We start from the raw sequence: 24,260 nt of genomic DNA on the forward strand, positions 1-24,260 counted from the left end.
ATATCTTTTGCCATTTCCATAATTCTGACAGTTTTATAATCATTCTTGCATTGAGGGAATTTCACTATCTTCCATCTTTATGTATATAATAATCATACTGCCATTACCATATATAACATTTATCTTCCATGAATCTTTTCTGATTCAGTAATCCATAAACTCCAATTAGAAAGTTCTAGTTTCTTTCTAGTATTAAACAGAAGGATTTAGATTATTCTGTGTATAGTATGTGAATTCAGCTTTCCACCAAATAGCCTTGCTGAATTGTGTCAATTGTTTACTGAACAATGCAGCTAAGTATTTGTATATTTTTCATAAAGTCAGAGATCCTAATATGGGTTTGGTGAGATGGGTCCACGAGTATATATCAGCATATATTCCTCCCCTCTCCCCAAATAAAAGATATGAAATGAATATAAAACTGATATAGCTTTTGGTGCCTGGGAATCTTAGTAAATATGTGGGGGAAGAAAAAAACAATGGGAGAGATGATTATATAAAATAGACATTATAGACATTAGAGGACTTCAGGTTACATACTTTTGCATTAAAACAACAGTGAATAGAAAGCTGGCCTGAATATACTAAAGATTTCTGGATAAATTGTATTTGATGAAGAATTATTTTCATTGATTGGGAGTTTGAAAACGGCAGCAGCAAACTGTCTTAAATTACATTGTTAAAATGAAAAGAGCTCCTTACTTAGTCTGCCACTCTTTTTTACACAAGTTATGAGGACTGGAAACTCAGCTTATACTTTCTTCTAATTCCTCTTGACTGCCCAATTTAGGCTGACGTATTTACAGATAGTAAGGTTGTCGTCCCCCCCTGTGTAATCAACATTGGGTGGGCCATAAATTCTTGCCCCTGCCCATGGCCATAAGATCTCACTTGCCCAACTATTTCATGAATAGACATGTGTCCTAGCCCAAGGCACATACTTGAGTGGCCTGACACTGCCTAGCAAATGATACTGTGGCCCCATATTCAAGTTGTTTTCGGCACCTTGTCATCTCTATAAAGGCAGAGAACAAACTTCAGTACAATAGAGAGTGCACGTCTTTGATTCACCTGGCCCAGGTCCCAGTTACCTGGGAGCTAATTTACTCTCTGATTCAAAAAATTGGAAGGAGCCAGGCATCACATGCTCAGACCCACCAATTTATTAAAGCTTTGATGAAGTATAACAGAGGACTCAAAACAAGGACAAAGTAATATCAGACTATTTTGAAAAGCTAGGAAGAATGCGGCCTTCTCATATTGGTTAAAGAAGAGCAATTCAGTGCTATCTAAACTTTCAGCTCTTGAAAGAGGAGGATGAAAAGGTATAAAGAAGTATAAACATAAATTTACCACTTTTGAGGAAGATTTTTAATAATGGATCACAGCAAAACAAACAAATGTTTGCTCAGGCCTAGAGAAGTTTCAATGCAATTTTGATACGGTGCCCTGAAGGGAAGACAAATGTTCTTCCCATCCGTTTCTCTACATGTATCATTTTAGGGGAAGACCACCAGATTCTGACAGGTTCTAGAGAACCGGTAGAAGAAATTTTGAGAAGTTTGGAGAACTGGCGAATGCCACCTCTGCCTGGCCCCAGAGTCAGGTGGGAATGAAGATTTTGCAGTATCCTTCCCCTGCCATGCCCACCAAACCATACCCAACAAGTCACACCACGCCTACCAAGCCATGCCGTGCCCACCAAGCCACACCCACAGAACCGGTAGTAAAAAAGTTGAATTTCACCACTGGGGAAGATGTGGTTTATAATGATGCAGGATCCCATTTCTCTGTGTAGAAGAAGGGACCAATCTCATTCTACTTTCAGCAGAAAGAGATTTTCATTAAAAAAAAAAAAAAACCCAAAATACGACACTTATTTCATGCAAGCCAGGAGAGTTTTCAAAAAGATTTACTCAAGGCTAGAACTTAAAAAAAATAAAGAAAAAAGAAAAGAAAAAATCCATGAACAAAGGAAGAGAGGAACCAGGGCTCTCTGAAAACTGCTTTTTCACTGGGAAGGAACACTCTAGTACCCCCACTCCTGGATATTATAATGGAAATAATATAGAGCCAAACCTTTTCAATTATACTGCTGGCTACATGCCTTAAAAGGGGGATAGGATGGTCCGTTTCAGGTCATCAGAAAGAGTTTCTTGGCAACCACCTTTCTAGGTCAGCTGTCTTAACATGTACAGCAGTGCAGTGTACATGGTGCTTTGTTGTTGCCTAAGAACTCAAGCTCAGAAATACCGGTAGTTGGAAGCAGATTTACAGGAGCAATTACAGGGTGTCCTTGTCTTGTATTTTCTGTTATGGATTGCACCAGTAGAGGCTAAGCCAATTTCGTTGTATGCATGATGTACAATGACAATAAAGGCTATATTATTATTATACAATTGTATCACAGCGGCCAGTTGTTTAGCCGGATTTGGCATTGGTTACTAGTCGGGCCCCACCCAGGGGCCTAGGACGTCGTAACGTATTTTCGTAATATGCGTGCAGATCCCAGCAGTGCAGCTTTTTGCATTTGACTGATGGTGATTTTGTCAACTTTTAACTGTTTTAAATGTAATTCCAGTGCTTTTGGAAAAGCACCCAGTGTGCCAATTACCACTGGAATTACCACTGCTGGTTTGTGCCATAGTCGTTGAATTTCGATTTTTAAGTCCTGGTATTTTGTGATTTTTTCATGTTCCTTCTTGGCAACCCTGCTATCACCTGGTATTGCGATGTCTATGATTGTTACCTTATTTTTCTCAACCAGTGTGATGTCTGGTGTATTATGCGCCAGTATTTTGTCCGTTTGTATACAGAAGTCCCACAAGATCTTGACCATCTGATTTTCGGTGACTTTTTCAGGCTGATGTTCCCACCAGTTTGTTGCTATTTTAATATTATAATTTTTGCACAAATTCCAATGGATCATTTGTGCTACTGAATTGTGCCGCAATTTATAATCAGTTATTATTATTATTATACAATTGTATCACAGCGGCCAGTTGTTTCGCCGGATTTGGCATTGGTTATTATTATTATTGCATGATTAATCTTTGGTAAGATTCACAGCCTTTGGGGCTGGTTGGTAGCTCAACATCTCGAGTCCTAACCAAGAAGCTAGGAATTGTTAAGGTAACGTCAAAGGACATAAGCTGTTCCAAGTAGGGTGGTTTTTTATAGAATCAGTATGTTCAAGTCTGATAAATTTAAAATTTCCAAAAAGCGAGGTAGAGAACCTTAACATTGCAAATAATTATGCTAGAAATTCAAAAATTACAAATAAGTACAGAAAACATTGAAAAGAGATTTGAGATTATAGAACAAAGAACAGAAAGAATGGAGGGAAGATTTGAGAATATTTTCAAAGCTATGATGAAATTTAAGGATAGAGTTCAAAAAATTGATGGAAAATATGAACAAAGTGATAAGAAAATTGTTGACATTGACAGTAAAATTGAGCGTGGAGGGAAATGATAGGAGTGGAATATTGAAAGGAGAGGTTGACGAACTGGAACTCTATCTCAGACTTCAAAATATGGAAGAAGAAAAGGGAGGAAATCTGGCAGAAATAATGAGAAAATTTTTGACAGAAGCATAACTAAAGGCAAGCTGATGGAAGGAGCAGATGGAGGGTTTCGAGTCTTTACAAGATATGCAATGAACAACAAATTGCCAAGAGAAGTCCACATAAGACTTTTCAAGAAAACAATTAGAATCCAAATTCTATAAATGGCAAGAGATATAGGACTGCACTACTACTGGAAGTGCAGGATGATGAAATGAAATGCCATAATAAAAATTAAATTAAACTTTGTTAAATTTTGAGTATTATGTATAAGAAAAAGTAATAATAGTTTATAGTCAAATAAATGATTAACAATGATAATGATGCATATATATATATATACAATAGATTGATAATATGAAATTTTACATAAATTGTAAGTGAGGACTATAGAGATGATGTTGAAAAGCTTTGTTATAAAAGATAAATAATTCTATATTGAATAGAATATAAAGATGGAATATTACTGGAGGATTCCAGGATGATGTAATGAAATGCCATAATATAAATTTATTTTAAATTTAGAATATTTCACATAAGGATGTAATAATAGCTATAGTCAATGAATGTTTAATAATCATAACAATTGTATACATATATATTAGATTGATGATATGAGACTATGTAAATTGCAAGTGAAGACTATTGTGAGGAGGCTCAAAAGCTTGGTAACCAATTGACACACTGTAGGAAATTCAAGGATGGTTTTTATACTTTGTGTATGTCTATGTTTGTTTGTTTTATGATTGTTTAAAAATAAAAACTTTTATTAAAAAAGGGTAGTCTGGACAAGATAGCTTTATTTAATAAAATTTACCTTAATTGTACAACATCCGCTGTGATTTAGGTAATTTGTATAGTGGTGAAAAATAATGCAATTGCACAATTTATACGTATTAACACTACATTGTAGTTCTACATTTAATATATAATAAATATCTTTTCCCCATAATTTTTTTTTAAACTAAGCATATACTTGGAAGTATATTTAGTAAATATGGGGAAATGGACAAATCTAAAGATACAGTGGGTGGAACTCTGTTGCATCAAATGTATGCTTGTAAAAGAAAAAATGGCTGTGTATAAGAATGTGTTTTTGTTATATGGAAATGAGTGTTGGATATTATCAAGAGAAATAAAATAACTTGAATCTGGTAACGAGAAATGTGGGTAGTAGAACAAGAAGAGGTAGAGTCAAGAAGGAATTGGTGCTGAATATAAAAATTAGAGATCAGTCTGAAGGGAACAAATTGAGGTTGTTTGTCAGGCTTCCCAGTGTACTGTTTCTGATAAAACAAGATTTGGAATCGTCAAGCCATTCCAAATCAAAAATCATAGCAAAATATATTTTGAAATAAACAGATCTTTAAAAAACAACAGCAAGACTATGCCTTTTAAAACCCAGTCCTTCAAAATCAATATGTTTCAAATCCCCTGCTGAGAAATGAGAATGAGTGACTCATACACAGACAGAGCAGCTGGGATGAATTAGGTTATTACAGGAAATCAATAGGAAGTTATTGAAATGAACCATCAAGTTAAATTGAGTCCATTGTATTTCCTAAAGAAACAGTTACTGTACAACTGTTTTATTGCATGTCGCGAATCTGGGGGAGGATTATACTGAGGCATGGAATTATACTTGGGAACATGTATGCTGATTTTGGTTATGTTTTCAATAATTGGATAGTGACACAGGAAGTGTTGGTTTTTCTAAAAGGATCTGAGAAGTTGCTGCTTGGCTTGGAAAGGCTTGGGTGGATACCAGAGTTCCACTATTGAATTGCACATTGAATTCCAGAAAGCAAAAAACCCCTTCCACCCACATTTATTTCAAAGCAGTTTATTATATTGCCATCCTGCTCTGCATTTTTTAATTTCTCCAGAATGCCATGCAATGAAACAGGGTAATGACCTCTTGGATCTCTGAGTCTCAACTGCTAAAAGCCACATTCCATTTTGCCAGGAAAAATACGTTTTAATTATATATAGTAGGAAAAGCTGCATTATATATAGTAGGAAAAGCTGCATATTCCTACAATATATATTAGGAAAAGCTCCTTTTGCAAGGAATAGCAAAAGTTAGTTTCCTAACCCAGACAACCCATGTCCATACATGTTAGATTCTTATATTTTTCTTCTTTTGAAAACAAGGCATACACGCCTTTTTAAAAAACAGGTATTTTAGCAGTTGGCAGCACATTAAGTTAATATTTTCATATTCAGTCATTATAACAAGTCAGTAACCTAAATATGAGGTGGAAACCCAGCTATTATGGTTCGGTATTGCGAAAAGTAGGCTACTGTAGGTTGTTCAGCAAAATAGAAAGGAAATATTTACTTATACAATATGTGACTTCAGTCCCTGTTGCTGTTATTAGTTTTTGACTTGGAAAGACGGATTCCATCCTCTGCTAAAAAAAGACTTGGAGAGCTGTTCATTTTAATGTGCGTTAGGCCCTTACAATGGAACACTGCAGGCTGTGAAATTGTGCACATCAAGTTTATACATATCTACAGTATTAATCTGTTTAGTCCTGCTAATTAGGAGAAAAGATATGTTCTTTGGACACTCACTATATACACTAGACAATTTTATACACTGTACACAGTAAACTTTGAGAATTACCCCATTTTCTTTAAGTTCATTGTGGCAGGAATTGGAAGCTTACTTAAAAAAGAAAAATAACTGAGATTCTCAAGATATTCTTTGCTCAGTGATTGTTTAGTAATGAAATATGGAATGTCCGGCTTGTATGCATTTAAATTTTTTATTTTACAGTTTAAAATTAAGATTTTAAACCTGCTCAACTTAATTCCAATGTTCCAAAATGAACCCATATACCTTGCCAAGGTATAGCTCCAAAGAAAGCAAAAAACCCTCCTTATAGTTGCATTGGAATTCCACCCTTTTGTTCCGCCTGCTAATGTTATCTGCTAATGTTATCTTGGACAACTGAACTAATTTCCTTCCAGTTTTGCCAACCCTAATCTCCAATTGAAAATTTCTGTTTTGTTATTTGGGATGACAAAATTGCATCTGTGGGCCTGCAACTTTGCTGTTAATAGGAAGGCCCATCAATTTCTATCTTCTGTGGTTAAGGTGATTTTGGAGCTCCATAGTGCCTTTGCGCTATTCTTCAGCCCTTTTGCAATTGTGGTTTACTTTCTCTTCTTTTCTCACGGAACTCATGCATGAAGCCAAGGTTATTGCAATGGAAGAGAGCAAGGAATTCAGGTCAGTTTCTGTCTTTGCTTATTAGTTGGCTAGTTGGAGCCAAGGCTGGTCAGGGCAATGCTCTCTATAACTGTGTTGAGTAATTGATCAGAGATTATTATGAAGAATTTGAGATTCTTCAGAAGTTGCAACTGTGATCAAAGTAACCAGATATGTCTTACTTGCCAGTTAGATGAAATCCTATTGAGTGGAGCAGATCCGTCTTTCTCTTGAGCTTAATGATAATTCCCCCTTTTTTCTTCTTTTCAGTATGCACAGGGACCGATATGAAACTGCAGCCGCCCTCAAGTCCAGAAAACCATCCAGACACCCTCCGTTGGCTCTATGAGCATTGTCAGGTTGTGCAGGGCAATTTGGAGATCACATACCTACCAGCAGATGTGGATACATCCTTTCTCAAAGTAGGTACAGTTTTAATGTGAAAAATGATGGTGTTTCCAAACTTCTTTGTTTTATTAGTTTAGGAATGGGGAAAAGAAGAAATGCTATATGCTTCCACTTAGCTGTCCCTGCCCTTAGAATTTAAGAAGGTGACATTGATGACTGGAAGTTACAAAAACATTGTCTACTAGGATTGTATTAGATCAACTCCAAATATTCCCCACATTTAATAAAGTATAGCTAAATTGAATTCAGTTGTGCATATTTTTATTTCTCTCTAAAAGGGCTTGAGTCTCATGCCTGCAGATGAGCATAATAACAAGATGTTGTTTTGGAGCCCAAGAATTTGAATTTTATTGCTTACGCTGGGTTCAGTTGTCCATAAGCTAGTTTACTTTCTGTGACATGCTAAGCCATAATGAAATTCATTAGTCATTATTAAAATTTCAATTAGGCAAATCATTATTAAACAAAATATACCAAAGCATAATATGTGAACCTAGTCTTTGTGTCAAACATAACTTACAAACCAGAAAAGTTGGCTTCAAGCAACACCTACAAACTTAGAATAGAAAGAGTACGTGAAAACAAAGATATAGACAGGTATAGGTAAAAGGTGAATGAAAATATAAATACAAATCATCTTCCATTTTCCCCCTATATGCTCTAATGCTGAGTGCACATTATACTCATTATTTATATTAACCATGGTTTTATCAATAAGCTACAGTTTTAGCAATATATCATGATACCTTCACAACCAACAATTTGTAAATCACAAACTCTAGGTTTACTGCACTGAGCCCAAATATAGTGCAGTAAGCCCAAATATGCATTTTGAGTAGGACTCGCCATGTTCCCCAAGTGTAGCTATTGCAATTTACAAGTTGTGGGTTATGAAGGAATAACAGTATGGTGTACACATAGAACAGTGTAATTAAAAGCTTTCTGTTCTCTGTGTGCAATATACTGTGATTTGGCTCAGGGAAAATTTGGGTCTGTTGGGTCAGGGAATCTGGTCTTCCAGCTATTGCACTTCAGTTTTCATCTGACCCTGCCAGTATAGTAGAGTTCAAGGAGGGTATTATGGCCCCTCAGCTCTGTTGGCCATATCTTCACCATGTTCTTACTGGGTGATATTTTGCAAATCCAAGCATCCTGAAACATTTATCTTTCATTTTTGTCTCTCTGCTTCTCAGGACATCAGAGAAGTCCAGGGATATGTGTTAATAGCCAAGAATCACATGCGCCATTTGCACCTGAACAGCCTCTTGATCATTCGTGGGACACAGCTCTATGAGGAGAAGTATGCACTGGCTGTCCTAGACAATGCTGATCCCAGTGGAGACGTGGGGCTGCAGGAACTGGGCATGTTGAAGCTAACAGGTGTGTTATGATGGGCTGGATAGTTTCCAGGAATAGGAGTAGGAGTAGGAGTAGGAATAAGAAAAGAATAGAATAGAATAGAATAGAATAGAATAGACTTTGGAGGTCTTCTAGTCCAACCCACTGTTCGACCAGGAGAACCTACACTATTTCAGATAAGTGACTGTCTAGTTTCTTCTTAAAAACTCTAGTGATGGAACATCCAAGATTTCTGAAGGCAAGCTGTTCCACTGGTTAATTGCCCTCACTGTTAGGAAATTTCCATTGTTTCTTGTTTCTTCTTAATTCCAGGTTGCTTCACTCTTTGATTAGTTTCCAACCATTGTTTCTTGTCCTGCCCTATGATGCTTTGTAGAATAATTTGACCCCTTCTTCTTTATGGCAGTCCCTCAAATACTGGTATCATGTTGCCCCTAATTCTTTTCTTTACACTAGCCAAACTCAAATCCTGCAGCCATTCTTCATATGTTTTAGTCTCCAGGTCTTTAATCATCTTAGTTGCTCTTCTCTGAACTTTTTCCAGTCTCAACATCTTTTTTGTAGTATAGTGACCAAAATTGGATGAAGTATTCCAGGAGTGGAATATGCAAGAGGCAGTGTTTGATGCCATGCACAAAATTATCCAAACAAAATTATTTGCATTTAAAACATAAAGGCAGGAAGCACTGTTGGTGGATTGCTGCCTTAAAAGAATGTGTGAATTAGAATCTTTGATGGATTTTAACAAATCAGATTCCAGTTCACATATACGTAATAAGCGACAACTGGTATAAATATTCTTATTGTTAGGAGAAGCCAAAAGTCATTACTTTTGCTGTTCTAACCGGGCCTAAAGTGTACTACAGTGTTTATTTATTAAATATTTTATGAAACTGCCATTATTAAAAAAAGAATTTTTAGCCCTAGGAGCAACTTCAGTTCTGTAAAAATACTATACTATTTCTACTTGATAGCTAAAAGCATTTATATCTGGCTCAGTGATTGATTGATGGTCTGCTCCTATATCCCCACACAAAGCCCCCTTGAAGATTTAGAAGATTTGGCATCATATTTCAGCCTGAACTATAAGGTGGGATGTTTGTTGCTTGAATCTTACCTGTGCCATGAATTTACATTGCTTGTGCCATGAACTTATAAGTATGCCTTAGGCACACTTTCCTCAGCATTGGTACATTGTGTTCATAATGTGCCAAACTCTTAGCTAACTTTAGGAAGTGTAATACAATTTTATCCACAGTTTGTAATACAGTTCCAGCTCAGTTGTGACAACAGGTTGAACTTTCTAATAGACAATGTGTGGTTTTAAAATAATGAACGAAAACAGACTGTTAACTCATTTCCCTTTTTCTGATCCTTCCTTTCCTCCTGATTCCTTTCAGAGATCTTAAAAGGTAGTGTGATTATAGAGAGGAACCCCCAGCTGTGCTTCCAAGAGACCATACATTGGAAAGCTATCTTCCATAAGTATAACTCGCAAAACTATACAGAGATCAGCAGCCATCGCCGTAGGAACTGTAAGTATAAGTATAATTGGTTAGGCTCTGGGCTTCACAGGGAAATTATGTGCAGAAGTAAATCCTTGTTTTAAGGATGCTAGGGAATTATTTAATATCTACCAGTTTCTTCTGAGTTTGAAAATTTGGTTTTTCATCAGTACTGTTTATTCTCTGGTAAAATTAAGAAGTCTTACTCTGACATAAAATGAATTTCATAGCTGCTGTTAGTAATAGAAGTTGGGTTATGTTTGTTCTTATCTGGCGCTAATTCTGAACTTTCTAGATATTATATCTGTGTTTTTAGTTGTTGTGATTTGTACATGTAGCATGCCCATAATAACTGGAATAACAAATAAAACAAAGATTTATAGACCCCATACTATCTGTGCACTGGATTTTTCTTTTCCATTTTATGCTTCCCTGTAAATCTTTCTACAATCTGTGAGGTTTTGAATGAGCTGTATTCTTTTATTACCTCTAGGTAGTGCTTGGCTTGCAAAGCTATTACAACTGGAATTATTGTCTTTAAGTGATGCAGTCATAAAGGATTATGTCACATGACCATGTCATTTAGCAATGGCAATTCCAGAAATCCAGTTGCCCTATTAAGTGAAGTCTGCATGGATCATTAAATGAGGATCTCACGTGACTGCAATTTTATGCCAGTTTCCCCATTGACTTTGCTTGTGGGAAGCCAGTAGAGAATGTCATGACCTTGTGACTGTGAGGATATTGTGGCACCAGAACTATGAGGAACCATCATAAATATTATTTGTTCAGTGCTGTTGTAACAATTGATTGCAACTCAACCATTTCTCTTTATTTTCCTTCCTATTCCTACGGTATGTTCACAGTTCATCTATTCAAAATGTCAGAACGAAAACCAACCCCACCATCAGTATTCTAGGAATTCCTCATTTTTGACCTGGCTGATGTCATTTTGTCAGCCTAATAAGTCAATGTGCATTATCTAAACTTTTAGATGTTAGAGATATGTCTGGATTCTATGCCCAAATTGCTGAAATTCACATGAGGAAAAGCCAAATTTTGCATTCAGTATTATATTAGCAAATTTAAATATTTTCTCTTTAATTTTATATAATGCCTTCTGTAATATTTTCTGCTTTGTGTGATATATTTTGGTTTATTCACAAGGAACATTGAAACTCTGCTCTTCTCCATCAACAATCATATTCAGCTGTTTCTGTCATCCGAGACTTGAGAAAATGTGTCTTACACACACCCTGCTTGCTATTACAAACGTAAAGACTAGAAACTTAGTTTTTTTTAAAAAAAATGAAAGCAGATATTCTTAGGAAGCCAAATCCAGTACAACTGGATTCTGTGTCCTGGCAAAATTACAACATACACAACTCTTTGCCAAGTTCATTTTTGCAGGCTTCCCAGCTGAGCACATCTGGTATCTCACAATTGTTACTACTCCAATTTTGCAAGCTTCTTCCTCCTAGATGTAAGATTTTAAAAATCTGTTTTCTTTCCCTCTAGGCCCTGACTGCAGCCAAATCTGCCCACATAATAACCACTGCTGGGGAGAAGCAAAAGGGAGCTGTCAAATATGTAAGAAGGAATATCACTGCTTGGGATCTGATGGAAAAATACAACATCTCTAATGCATGCAAGGAAATTTCGGACAAAATTTCTATTTTCAAAATCCAAGATCCTAGGGCTTAAAAAAAAAAAAGCACTTGAAATGTGTTACTGAAGTGATCTTAAAATGTAAGGGGCTGTATAGTGCTGGAGTCTAAGCCAAAGATTTAGTGCAGCGCAAGAACACTACTGTTCCCCTGGATAATTGGCTCCATTATCAAGTTACTATTAGGAAGGTTTTTCTTAAATTTACATTAAATATGTAAAGCTTCTTGTAATATAAGTCCTTTATGTGTTCTGTTGTCTGAGGACAAATAAGGACAAATCTTGAGCAACTTCTGTAGGATAACTCTTCAGATAACTAAAGTGTGTTATCATATTCTCCTTTTCCTCACCATTCTTTCTTTTCAGATTGTTGTGCTTCTCAGAATCTGTTTCCCAGTCAGCATGTTAATTTGGCAGTCATAACCCCAAGACACTGGGGGAGAAAGTTGCTTTAGAGCACTGATGGCTAACCTTTTCAATGCAGCGTGCTGAAAGCACACATGCACGTACCCATAATGCAATGCATGCGCAATCCCCTGTGCACCCTGCACATACATGCACAACCCTCTGCATGTGCCCCACACATGTGTGCATGCACCCCTGTGCCCCACGCATGTGCATGCAAACCCCCACATGCCCTCCACCCTGCACATGTGCATGCAACCCCTGCACATGTGCATGCAACCCCTGCACATGTGCATGCAACCCCTGCACATGTGCATGCAACCCCTGCACATGTGCATGCAACCCCTGCACATGTGCATGCAACCCCTGCACATGTGCATGCAACCCCTGCACATGTGCATGCAACCCCTGCACATGTGCATGCACCCCCACGCTCCCCACTCCCTGTGTATGCGTGTACGATTCCTCCATGCTCCCCTGCGCATGCACGCACATCTTCCACATGCAGCCCATGCATGCGCGGAAGAGACCCAAAAACCATCTTGCTGGCGGGAGGCACGCACACATGCACAAGCGTAGTGGAGCTGAGCTGAGCTGATGGCTTGCATGCTCGCAGATAGGACTCTTGTGTGCCATCCCGGCTTTAGAGGGTGAAAGGGTTCCGTTATTTGAGGCAGGGGGAGGAAGGGAGAGCTGTGCTTCTGCCTAGTGGTATCCTGGCTGCCTGGGAGTTCAGTTTTTTCTATTCTCTCAATTATTTTCCTTATGGTTAAAGCTTCCTGGTCTGTACTGGGTGTCCCTTATTGCCTCTAATAACCTGAGGGTCAGTGCTGCTCATGCTGTGGTTTCCTACAGTGGTCTCAGCAGCTGTTCTCTCTAGCCTCCTTCATCATACAGTGGTTTCTGGTTTAAGATGAGCCTGGACTGAAGTCCTTTCTTCCTGCAAAAGTATCTGGGAGCAGGGACCTCTGCTTGTATGGGAGAGAGGTAGAATGACCAGTTTCTTCATTTTTGGCTCTCTGACAGTGACAAGTACAATCTGTGCCAGCAGCTGTCCAAGGTGCAAAGGAGGACACCCAACAGACTGTTGCCATGAGCAGTGTGCAGCAGGCTGTACAGGACCCAAGCATTCCGATTGCCTGGTGAGTGGGGATCTTTTGGAGGCTTCTCCCCCAGCCTTGAGATGTCCACTTCATTCAACAGATTGCTACTTTCTGATTTCAGCAAAGTTGACATTTGTTAATTCACAACCACCAGTATTCCTGCAAGGAGCTAAACATAACCTCCCTTCGCATATGAATAAACACATCTGGAAACTGTGGGTTAGATTGGCTGTGATCAAAAGAGTATGGATCCAGTAGTGAAGAGTCTAGCCAGAAAACACTGGTGTTGTGTTCAGTGACTTTTAAGACTCCATGCTGTGAGAAAGTATGTTGAGTTCTCTCTTTGTTTTTAGAATAGAATAGAATTCTTTATTGGCCAAGTGTGATTGGATACAAAAGGAATTTGTCTTTAGTGCATATGCTCTCAGTGTATGTAAAAGAAATGAAAGATACATTCGTCACAAATTATAAGGTACAACACTTAATGATAGTCATAGGGTACAAATAAGCATTCATACTAGGAAACAATATAATACAATACAGTCATAAGTGGGAGGAGATGGGTGATAGGAACTATGAGAAGATTAATAGTAATAGTAATGTATACTTAGTAAATAGTTTGACAGTGTTGAGGAAATTATTTGTTTAGCAGAGTGATGGCGTTCGAGAAAAAACAGTTCCTTTTCACTTTAATGACTGGATATATTATACTACGTCAAGTCTTGTTGAATCTAATGGTATTAGGATTGGAGAAGCTGAAGTTGATATCTTTTCAGCCAATGGGGAGAATGATTTTGTCCAGTCCCTCTTAATCCAGCCTCATAGGATGCAGCGTGCTGTGTTTGCATATAGTCAATAAAGAAGCTGTTACATTTAATAATTGTAATATTTGGATGCTTCCTTTGGCAAGCAAAATTTAGCTGTATACATACTCTAGAGTATTTCCCTTAACTAGACCAATGTTAAAACCAATATTTATATTAATGTGCTATTAATAAAGGTCCTGCTATCTTTACCTGATGAAAAGCAATGACTGTCTCTTGGGGCACAATTTTTCTTGCTTTTCCTCCGAGAGATGAATAGGGCAGGACATCTCCTAGACTGTTCCTTAAATTTTGCCTGCTGTTGTATTTATTTTTAAGTGCTACGCCTTCCTGTTTTTCCAGGCCTGCCTCCACTTCAACCACAGTGGCATATGTGAACTGCACTGTCCACAGTTAATGAACTACAATCCAGATACTTTTGAAATTATGCACAACCCAAATGGACGCTACACTTTTGGAGCAACTTGTGTCCCTCATTGCCCTTGTAAGCCTCTATTCATGGATAGGTTTGCTTGGAGTGAGGGGAAGATAGTTGGGTCCTATATAGACTGTACTTCTAATCACTTTCAACCATTTGATATATTGGTATGTGAGATTTCCCACTTCTTTTGGAGCACCCATGCATTCATACAGTTATCAAGATGAATTATAACGTTACCTTTTTCTTGGCTTGATAGATTCCTGTGCACAGAATTTTAAAACTAGTTTTCCCATTTCTCATGACAGATAATTACTTGGCTGCAGAGGTAGGCTCTTGCACTCTGGTGTGTCCTCAGAACAGTCAAGAAGTGAGCAGGGGTACCACACAGAAATGTGAGAAATGTGACAGTTCCTGCCCAGAAGGTAAGAACTGAAAATGGCTGACGTGTAAAAAGATTCTCAATTTTTCTGGACACAGCAAAATGTTATTTCTCTGGATTATCCTTGATTTTTTTCTCTCAATTTCGATAGAGCTATGGAAAGAATGTATGGGTTTTGGCTTTATGCTTGTCCAACTCCAAGCACGCGTGACCCGTCAAAACCGCGGTAGACAAAAGCGCGCTCGACGAAAGCGCGTACTTGACGTCATCAGCAGCGCGACGAAAAAAATTAAAAATAAATTAAATTGAAATTAAAATAAAATTAAAGCAAGCCGATTCACATAAAGGTAAGGGTTAGGTTTAGGGTTAGGGTTAGGGTTAGGGTTAGGTTAAGGGTTAGGGTTAGGGTTAGGGTTACGTTAAGCGTTAGGGTTAGGTTTAGCGTTAGGTTAAGGGTTAGCGTTAGGTTTAGGGTTAGGTTTAGGGTTAGGGTTAGGTTTAGGGTTAGGTTAAGGGTTAGGTTTAGGGTTAGGGTTAGGTTTAGGGGGGTTAGGGTAAGGTTTTCGCTTTAATTTTAAATTTACCGCTCACAGTGCGATGTTTTCGTCGCGCTGTGATGACGTCACGTACGTGCTTTCGTTGAGCGCGCTTTTGTCTACTGCAGTTTTGTGGTGGAACCCAAGCACGTTGGCTTAATTGTAAATTTCAGTCTCCATGTGTGGCATTCATTCTTATTGTTTTAGAGTTCAGTCATCTCAATAATTTGCTACCGTCTGTGGAATGCAGAGGATTCACTTACATATTGTTATGCCTCCAGAAAAGGCCAACCTACCAACCTGTTCTTCACTGGCTGTAAAGACCAGAAGTTAAATTGTGATAGGCTGCCCTACACTGTTGGTTTAATATGATGTGTAGATAAATATATGCATCCTTTTTTTTGCTTTAGTTAATTCTACACCACCTTCTCTCTATTTTAGTCTGCTATGGTTTAGGAATGGATTTCCTGAAAGGCGTTCGGGCTGTCAATGCCTCTAACATCCACCACTTTACTGGCTGTACCAAGATCTTTGGCAGTTTAGCCTTTCTGAAAGAGACCTTTGCAGGGTAGGTAACCAAGTCTTAGAGTCAGAAGGCTGTATCAGTTTCTGGGATGCATCTGTGTAGTTCTGGGTAATGCATCCCAGGTTATGCATTGGGAAGCCTCTGAGCAAGCCCAGTAAATTAGAGCTGCAATTAAGCTTTGTTATTTTTTAAAGCCAGGGCCTATTTTGTTTCTAGGTGAGCTTTTTAAAGGATAAATAACCATCCAGAGTTATTTACAGAAATAGCAGCTTATTTCACAATTCAGCATCTTTAGAAAGCTTTTATTTTTTTAAGGATATTAACTCATAGGACCAGAGAAATAAGGTTGAAAACATGGTACCATTGTAATCACTGAGCAATTTTGTTTTGAAGGCCTAAAAGTTTAAGCTGTCTGTACTTCTCAAAAAATGAGGTCTGTAAGAAAAAGAAAATGGGGTGTGTCGAGAAGAGAAAGAACTATATTAATACTGTTCTGAAACAGAATACCTAGTCTCTATTGTGAGGATACTATGGGGCAGGAGAATAATGCTGCCAGTGAAAATTGTGGTGTGAAGAGAGAAAATCATTTGTTGCCCTAAGATAGAAGCTTTTATGCATGTTAACAATTTCGATGGAGAAGCTTCTAAATTGAACACTTGGTATTTCCTAAAATAAACATTTCCAGCAGTAGAAGTGATGTTTGATGCTGAACACATTCTGGTTCCCATTTGCCAGCTCAAAGGTGAAAAGGCTTAAGAGACTAGTGTCTATAGCCTAAGAAATGGTGGATGGGATTGGGTCTAGATTTGAATAAATCTGCTATTTCTCATTTTTGTTGAATTGAAAGTGTCACAATTTTAGAGGGAAATCAGAACATGAACTATGAAAGCCTTGTAATTAGCCCATAGAAATGTATCTCATGATGGCATGATATATTGTTACTTTTTAAAAGAAAGGTAGTATCACTTGTGATAGTTGAAAAATTAAGTCATCTTGAAAGTATTATAGCAGAAATGGGTGATTTGTAGGATTCATATTCAAGCCCTTTCTTGCAGTTAGTTGCAATTTAGCAAAGCTACCATCTGGCAGCTTTTCTTACAGTCTTCTAAAATAGTGTGGTACTCAACTTCTAATAGGCTTGCCACAACAAAACAACAACAGCTCAACTCCCAATATGAGGAGACAAAAAATATAGTCCTACTTTCTAAGGTAACAGTATTGTGCTATACATTCATTCACTCATTTAACTTGTATGACTGCCCAACTCATAATGACTCTTGGAGATATTCAAACACATATAAATCAGTTACCAATCCGTCACAAAATATTATCAAAATAGCAGAAGAAATTGGGAACCAAATACACTAACCAACATATCACTGTGCTTCCTAGAAAGGGACTATCTCATTACTCTGACCCAAGAAAGAACCAGACCATAAGAGTCTTGCAGGAGATCGGAGTCATCTGAATCTTAACGGGAAACCGTCTGGCAGGACAGAATTCTGTTCTCATTCATGACACTCACCGTGGCTTGTAGCTCCTCAAAATATTCTTTTGACAGCAAGAACCTATGGGAGAAAAAAGTTATATATGTGCATTTATATTTCCTTGTTTCTATACTTTTCTGTGAATTTTTTTTTGAAAAGATGTTCCTGTAATTCTTCAAAAAGAGACATGTGAAAGTGTGCAATATTATGGCATCATTTCAACCAATTCAAGCAAAGATAGTGTTCACCACTAGAATAACCAGGGAGTAGGGGACATGTGTGCATGTGAACATTTCAGTTTCACTCCAAGCTGTTCCTTCCTTTTCTGTTTAGAGATCCTGCCACAAATACCCCACCCCTACAACCTGAACAGCTTGAAGTATTTGTGCATCTGAAAGATTTAACAGGTATGTACAAGAAGATTTCAGGATAGTTTGAGGCGTTGTAATAAGGGCAGTGTACCAGTGCTTGTAATAAATAGCAGCATATCCACTTGGTCCCTGCCTCTGATCAAAGTATTGCTCCTCTGAAATGAAGGTAACATCAATCCTTTAAAGAAGTAACAGTCACAGTTCTCCATTGATTGGACCCATCTTGGTGTTTTCTCAGGGTTTCTATACATTGAATCCTGGCCAGAGACTCTCTTGGACCTGAGCCCTTTCCAGAATCTTCAGGTGATCCGAGGGCGGGCACTTTACAAGTAAGTTGTCTCAAGTGTTTTAATGAAAGTGAGACCTGTGTTGAGTTATCAATGGAAAAGTCCATATCTGAGTAATTTCCATGGGTTCTTTTCTTTTTTTAAAATCACCAATTACTAGATTACCCAGACTTATTTGACCACAAAGTGCTGAAAATTTGGGCAACTGATTAGGTTTTGTATCTTTGCTCAATGGCTGGGGTAAGAGGGAAACTTTTATTATAACAAAGAACATTTAAATTATGAATGCCTACAACTGTTATAGAATAATAAAACTATTTTCTATTTACTGTCTATAAATACTTTTATTTATATTTTAATCTCTCAGAGAATCAGGAGGACAGTCTATATTCATGACCATATCATGTCTCTAGCTTAGTGGTGTACATTTAACACTAGAAGAAATTGCTATTTCAGTCATTGGAATTTTGCTCATTTTAATTGGGAAATCTGTTTCATATGACAGTGGAGCTTATTCGCTAACACTGCAAAACCTCAACATATCATGGTTGGGCCTACGTTCACTGCAAGAGGTCAGTAGTGGCATGGTCCTTATCCACCACAATCCCAACCTTTGCTTCATCCAAAATGTTCCTTGGGGCGACATCTTCAGAAACCCTCGACAGAAGCTATTCCACAATGACAACAATTCGCCTGAGCAATGTGGTAAGCATGTGCGAAGCCCATTTGCATTAATGTATGTGTGTCCTCCCCCACCCATCATTCTTTGTAGGTGTGAAAATGTCCTCTAAGCCTGATATTTTGGTGGGCTGTTGAAAGGACTTAAAATGGAATCCCAGGTGAGATTTTCCTGCAATATTGTGAAGCTCAGAGGAAGAAGTTAGAAGGTTGCTTAGCATATCTTTGGTTTGGGCAGGTTGTAATAGTAAAACCATGGTAAGATGGGAGGCCAATACATTTTATAAATAAATAAATAGATAGTGTAAACATCAAGATAAAACAAGGAAAAAGTAATAGAAATGTTTTGAGCAAGGTCCCATTCAGAGATGAAAAAAGCCATCTGATGATTCTGGTCAAAATATAGTACTAAGCATTTATGATAGTCTTTAGGCAATAATAATGTCCAGAGTAGAAAGCAAATGGTTTCTACCTTATTTTACTTCTAGTAAAGTTCAAAGAGAGAAGCTTAGAAATATTGTCAAAATTTTGGACAAGGTGAACTTTGCTGAGGTGTCATAGGCATATAGCACTTAAGGATAAGCTACTCAGATATCGTTTCAAAGTTGAAGTGACTTCAGAAAAGGCTTTTATTCCTTAAGCTTCCGAGTTCTGTTCCAACCCAGCTAATACCAGTAAGATTAAATTGTGGTTGCTAAGCTTTATGTAAACAATAGTCTACTTCTGAGTAGACTGTTGTGCTTAAAATTCCCATATCATCCAGCATTTCTTGGTCATCTGCTACTCAGCGGTAGCATTTTCCTGACTTGGTTGTGATCCTTCAGATTTTGAGTCCAAGGTCAGGTAAGTGATTCTGTCAGTACCTCTGAGTTGAGGAACAATTCCCCATCTCTTTATTCTCATTCAGTTTTTGCTTGTGTTGGGAAAGACAGCTCATCCTAAGGAATATGGCAGGAGAGTTGTTTGGGACTTATTCTATTTTAGTGCAATAATTTGATAGTATGGAGTGATTTCTCAAAAATGTACTGGAGGAAAAAAATTTCAGGCATAAGATTGATTTACATATGGGTTCATTTTTTTTTCATTCAACTAATATCTTTCCCTTTGAACAGCGTACAAGGTGACATATATAGTACTCACTCTTCCTATTTGTCCCCATAGGTACAAGCCTTTGAGGTAGATTCGGCCAAAAGAGCACCTGGCACAAGTCACTCAATGGCTGAAGATAGATTAGAGCAGTGATAGCTAACCTTTTTGTTGTTGCGTGCCGAAACTTTGTGTGTGCCCCCTCACCAATAATACAATGCACGTGTGAACCCCCTCTGCACACATGCACATGTAACCCCCTGCCCCCACTCATGCGCACATTACCCTCCACACTCCCCCTGTGCATGTGCGTGCAACCCCCTCCCTGCACCCTGTTTTGGACCTAGTAGGCCTTTTTACAGCCTCCTGGGAGTAAAAACAGGCTGCCAGGGGGGCATGCCCCCCATGTGCCCCCCAAATCAGCTGGCCGGTGGGAGGTGTGCGTACATGCGCAGTGGAGCTGAGCTGGGGTGACGGCTCATGTGCCCACACAGAGGGCTCTGCATGCCATCTGTGGCACGCTTGCCATATGTTCGCCATCACGGGATTAGAGTCTAAGTTTCCCCACTCCTAGTCTAACACATCATACATCACAGTGATTGTCATAATTTAGGACCTGATACAAGAATGCAGATTAATTATATTGATTGGTTCCCTGAATATAAAATTATATGCTCCCCAACCTTCCTTTGCCTCTCTTCTTGTCTTTAGATCTCCAAGGCCAAGTTTGTTATTCTCTGTGCTCCCAGGGACATTGTTGGGGACCAGGGAAAACTCAGTGTGTGTCCTGCAGTGGCTTTCTCCGTGGGAAGGAATGCATTGAGAATTGCAATGTTCTGGATGGGTATGTGGCAAGGGGAGATGTGATTGAGTGAGGCTTTTCTGATTCCTTACTGAGAAAATCATAAGGGGGGAGGATTTCAAAAGTATTATTTAGAAGAAATAAGTTGAGAGTGTTGTATTTTAATCTTATCACTGAATATAGAAGTATAAGCTGCTCAAACTGGATACAATAGGAATAGCATATTAGTGTTAATAATAAATAAAATCACAATACAATGTACAAATGTGTTTGATTTCCCTTATCCTGAAACAAAAAGCAAAAATAATATCCTTAAAGTTTCAGTAGGTGGCACTGCGTAGCTTACCTTACAAAGCCAAACAGAATTGGTTCTGATTTATTTGGAGAAGAGATTGACTGGAAAATCTAGAACTAGAAGTTTCAAAAAGAAGAAAAAAAAAAGAAACTATCATGGGTGGAAGCACTAGCAAACTACTTCATTTTTCATGCTCAGAAAACTGCCTGGGTATTGCATTATAGGTCATCAAGAGTCCTTATACAGAATGGGCTTTTTGCTGAAAAGCACCCAAATAAATTATATGATTGGGGATACTGAAGGGATTTGTATAACCTCTAAAAGATTATAAGTGTAATTTTTCTGTTGAAGAGAAGGTTGGAAATCGTATTTCATAATTTCAGTTTCTTTTTTTCTTTGCACTTTTTCATTTTTTTTCTTTAGATTTATCTTTATTTCAGGTAAAATTCACAACAAATATAAATAAATTAAAAAGGAGTCAGATTTCACTTCATGGCAATTTACAGGTAGTCCTCAACTTATGATCACAATTGAGCTCAGAATTTATGCTGCTAAGTGAGAAATTTATTAAGGGAGTTGTGCCCCATTTTACAACTTTTCTTGCCACATTTGTTAAGCAAACCACTGCCAGTTGTTAAATTAAATTAACACATTGTTAAGTGAATCTGGCTTCCCCATTGACGTTGCTGGTCAGGAGATTGCAAAATATGATCACATGAGCCCGGGACTCTGCAACTGTCATAACTATGAACCAGTAGTCAAGTATCTGAATGTAGATCACATGACCATGGGGATGCTGCAATGGTCATAAGTGTGAAAAATGGTCATTCGTCACTTTTTTCAGTGCTATTGTAACTTCGAACGGTCACTATTCAAACTGTTATAAGTTGAGGACTACATGTACTTTTATCACTGTTGGGATGCTTGATCCTGGGCCATTTCTCACTTTCCATGTCTATTGAAGGTACATGGAAGTAACATCATTTCTCCTCTTTGTCTAAAATACCCATCACCAATGAAATAATTAAATATTTTGAAATCACTCTACCCTGATTATAAAGTTGTTTTTATTTCTAATTCAGTGGATTCCAAATTGAAAAATAAAATAATGTTGTTTGAGAAAACTAGGAAATTGAGAAATTGGACTGTTTAAACTTTGGCTTGATTGGAATTTGCAGGGATATCCGAGAATATGTCAATGGGACACGCTGCTTTACATGTCATCCAGAATGCATGCCCCAAAATGGGACTGAATCTTGCTATGGATCGGTAAGAACACTGAAATATCTTGAAACCACAATCTTGTTCAGATATTATATTGCCTCTTTTTTTGACCCATTAGGTTTTTTTTAAACCTTTTGTGATTGGTTCACAGTGAAAAGAATAAATAACCAGGCCTCCTTTCTGGGGACTAGAAACCTAAAATTGGTGACCTACAATATTCAAGGTCATTGATGCAGTCATAACACTTTTAAGAAAGAAGGCAAGCAATAGTACAGAGCAAACCATCATAGGTTATGTAAGCTAACTTGCGTTAATTTGATTTGGACAACTTCATCTTGAGAGACTGTTACCCTTGAGATTAACTTGCTTTCTAGCAACTCTCTGCAGTATTTACCAGATCCAAAGTATACAACTATGTCCTTCATATGTATGTAATAAATTGTGTAACCACTGCTATTTTTCCTGAGGTAACTTTGCAACATACCCTGTGACTCTAAATTCCTAGATGTCTATCAAACAGATGGTTTTCACTGCTCTGTAGGTTATGTCCATCTAAGGTCACATCAGCAACCAGCTTGTACGACGAAATAACAAGAACATAATTCAATAATGAAACGTATCCAACAAAACTTGGATGAGAGGAAGATTCCCCCCCCCGTTTTGTTTAATTGAGACTCTTTCCCGCCATTTTTACCCCCCCCCCCTTTTAGGAGGCAGACCAGTGTATAGCTTGTGCCCATTACAAAGATGGACTTTCCTGCGTGGAGCGGTGTCCCAGTGGTGTGAAGCTTGATGGCTCTTTCTTACCTGTCTGGAAGTACTCTGATGAAGACAATGTCTGTCAGCTCTGTCCAGTCAACTGTACCCTTTCGTGAGTAGTCCAGGGGTGGGAAAATCATAGAGCGAGATACAGCAGGATTCTGACTACGTTTTGACAAAAAATGGACAGTGTAATGCAAAAAAATGTGATCAGGTTTCAGGCTAAAGACATCACAAGAGCAAAATACTCATCACTGATGAAATAATTAATTTTTAAAATTATTTTTTTTAATTTTCTATTTATTACATTTCTTAGTGCTTAATAAGTGCTTAATAAACATTGAGTTTATTGGGTATTACTGGGTATTTAAATTGCTTAACAATTCAAATTTCCTTCTTACTCTCCACCCCTTTTCCCCAATATTGGTAAAATAAGTCCTACATTTGATAATATTCTGTATCTTCTTTCTGTTTGATATTCAATGTAAGTCTATCCATTTCTGCACAATCTAATATCTTCTTAATTATCTCTTCATCTTGCAGTATTTCTTCATTTTTCCAATAGTGTGTGTGAAAATAATCCTCGCTGCTGTTAAGGCATGCAACATTAAATAGATACTTTTCTTATCCAAATTTTCTGATATTATTCCTAATAAAAACAGTTCAGATTTCAAATCTACACATTTCCCTATGATCTTTTCTATCCATCTGTGTATTTTTTTTAGCTTTAACACAAGTCCACCACATACAGTATGATAAAATGTGCCTGTTTTTTTTAAATTACATTTCCAGCATTTGCTAGACATATTTTTTAAACATTTAAGCTAACCTAGCAGGTGGTAAACCACATCTATAAAACATTTTATATAGATTTTCTTTATAAGAAGTTTACATTGTCAACCTATAGTTTCTTTCCCATAAATTTTGCCATTTCTCTAGTTCTGTTATAGCAAAAAAAATATCCATTGTATCTTTCATTTGTTCATCCTCCATTTTTAAATTTAGTAAGAAGTTATATACCTTCTTAATTAGTTTTTCATAAAAGTTCAACAGTAATTAAATATTTTTAAATCACCTAAGCCTGATTATAAATGAGACTCTTCTTTCATTGATAGGCATTTCCCTTTGTTGCTGAAATTGCGACTAATTAGTTAATCTTTTAAACGGATATTCTCCACTTTTGTTTTTTCAATTTTGGCTCAAACTATTTAAGCATGAGTGGAACAATAAGAAGAGTTTATTTGTTTTTGTTTTTTATGATAATAAAACTTTTAAGTTCTGACTTACACAAATGCATAAATGGAATGAGATAAGAGAGGCCTGAGTTATTTATTGGGTGGCCTTGCTATGGATTTAAT

At 37.5% G+C, this 24,260-nt stretch overlaps 1 protein-coding gene across 1 annotated transcript in view; it reads left to right on the forward strand.

The window, feature by feature from the left end:
* ERBB2 (erb-b2 receptor tyrosine kinase 2) overlaps positions 1 to 24,260 on the forward strand; it is a 71,568-nt gene that overhangs the window by 17,493 nt on the left and 29,815 nt on the right. The window contains exons 2-15 of the mRNA XM_014053492.2: positions 7,053 to 7,204; positions 8,384 to 8,570; positions 9,950 to 10,084; positions 11,573 to 11,644; positions 13,151 to 13,266; positions 14,394 to 14,535; positions 14,778 to 14,894; positions 15,829 to 15,955; positions 17,734 to 17,807; positions 18,010 to 18,100; positions 18,564 to 18,763; positions 20,534 to 20,666; positions 22,098 to 22,188; positions 22,854 to 23,014. Coding sequence (XP_013908967.2) covers positions 7,053 to 7,204; positions 8,384 to 8,570; positions 9,950 to 10,084; positions 11,573 to 11,644; positions 13,151 to 13,266; positions 14,394 to 14,535; positions 14,778 to 14,894; positions 15,829 to 15,955; positions 17,734 to 17,807; positions 18,010 to 18,100; positions 18,564 to 18,763; positions 20,534 to 20,666; positions 22,098 to 22,188; positions 22,854 to 23,014 — 1,798 coding nt within the window. The remainder of the gene's footprint in view (positions 1 to 7,052; positions 7,205 to 8,383; positions 8,571 to 9,949; positions 10,085 to 11,572; positions 11,645 to 13,150; positions 13,267 to 14,393; positions 14,536 to 14,777; positions 14,895 to 15,828; positions 15,956 to 17,733; positions 17,808 to 18,009; positions 18,101 to 18,563; positions 18,764 to 20,533; positions 20,667 to 22,097; positions 22,189 to 22,853; positions 23,015 to 24,260) is intronic.

This window comes from Thamnophis sirtalis, unplaced genomic scaffold (genome assembly GCF_051295495.1).
Source record: "Thamnophis sirtalis isolate CommonGarterSnake01/CBP01778 unplaced genomic scaffold, rThaSir2_p1.2 scaffold_4, whole genome shotgun sequence".
NCBI lineage: Eukaryota > Metazoa > Chordata > Lepidosauria > Squamata > Natricidae > Thamnophis > Thamnophis sirtalis.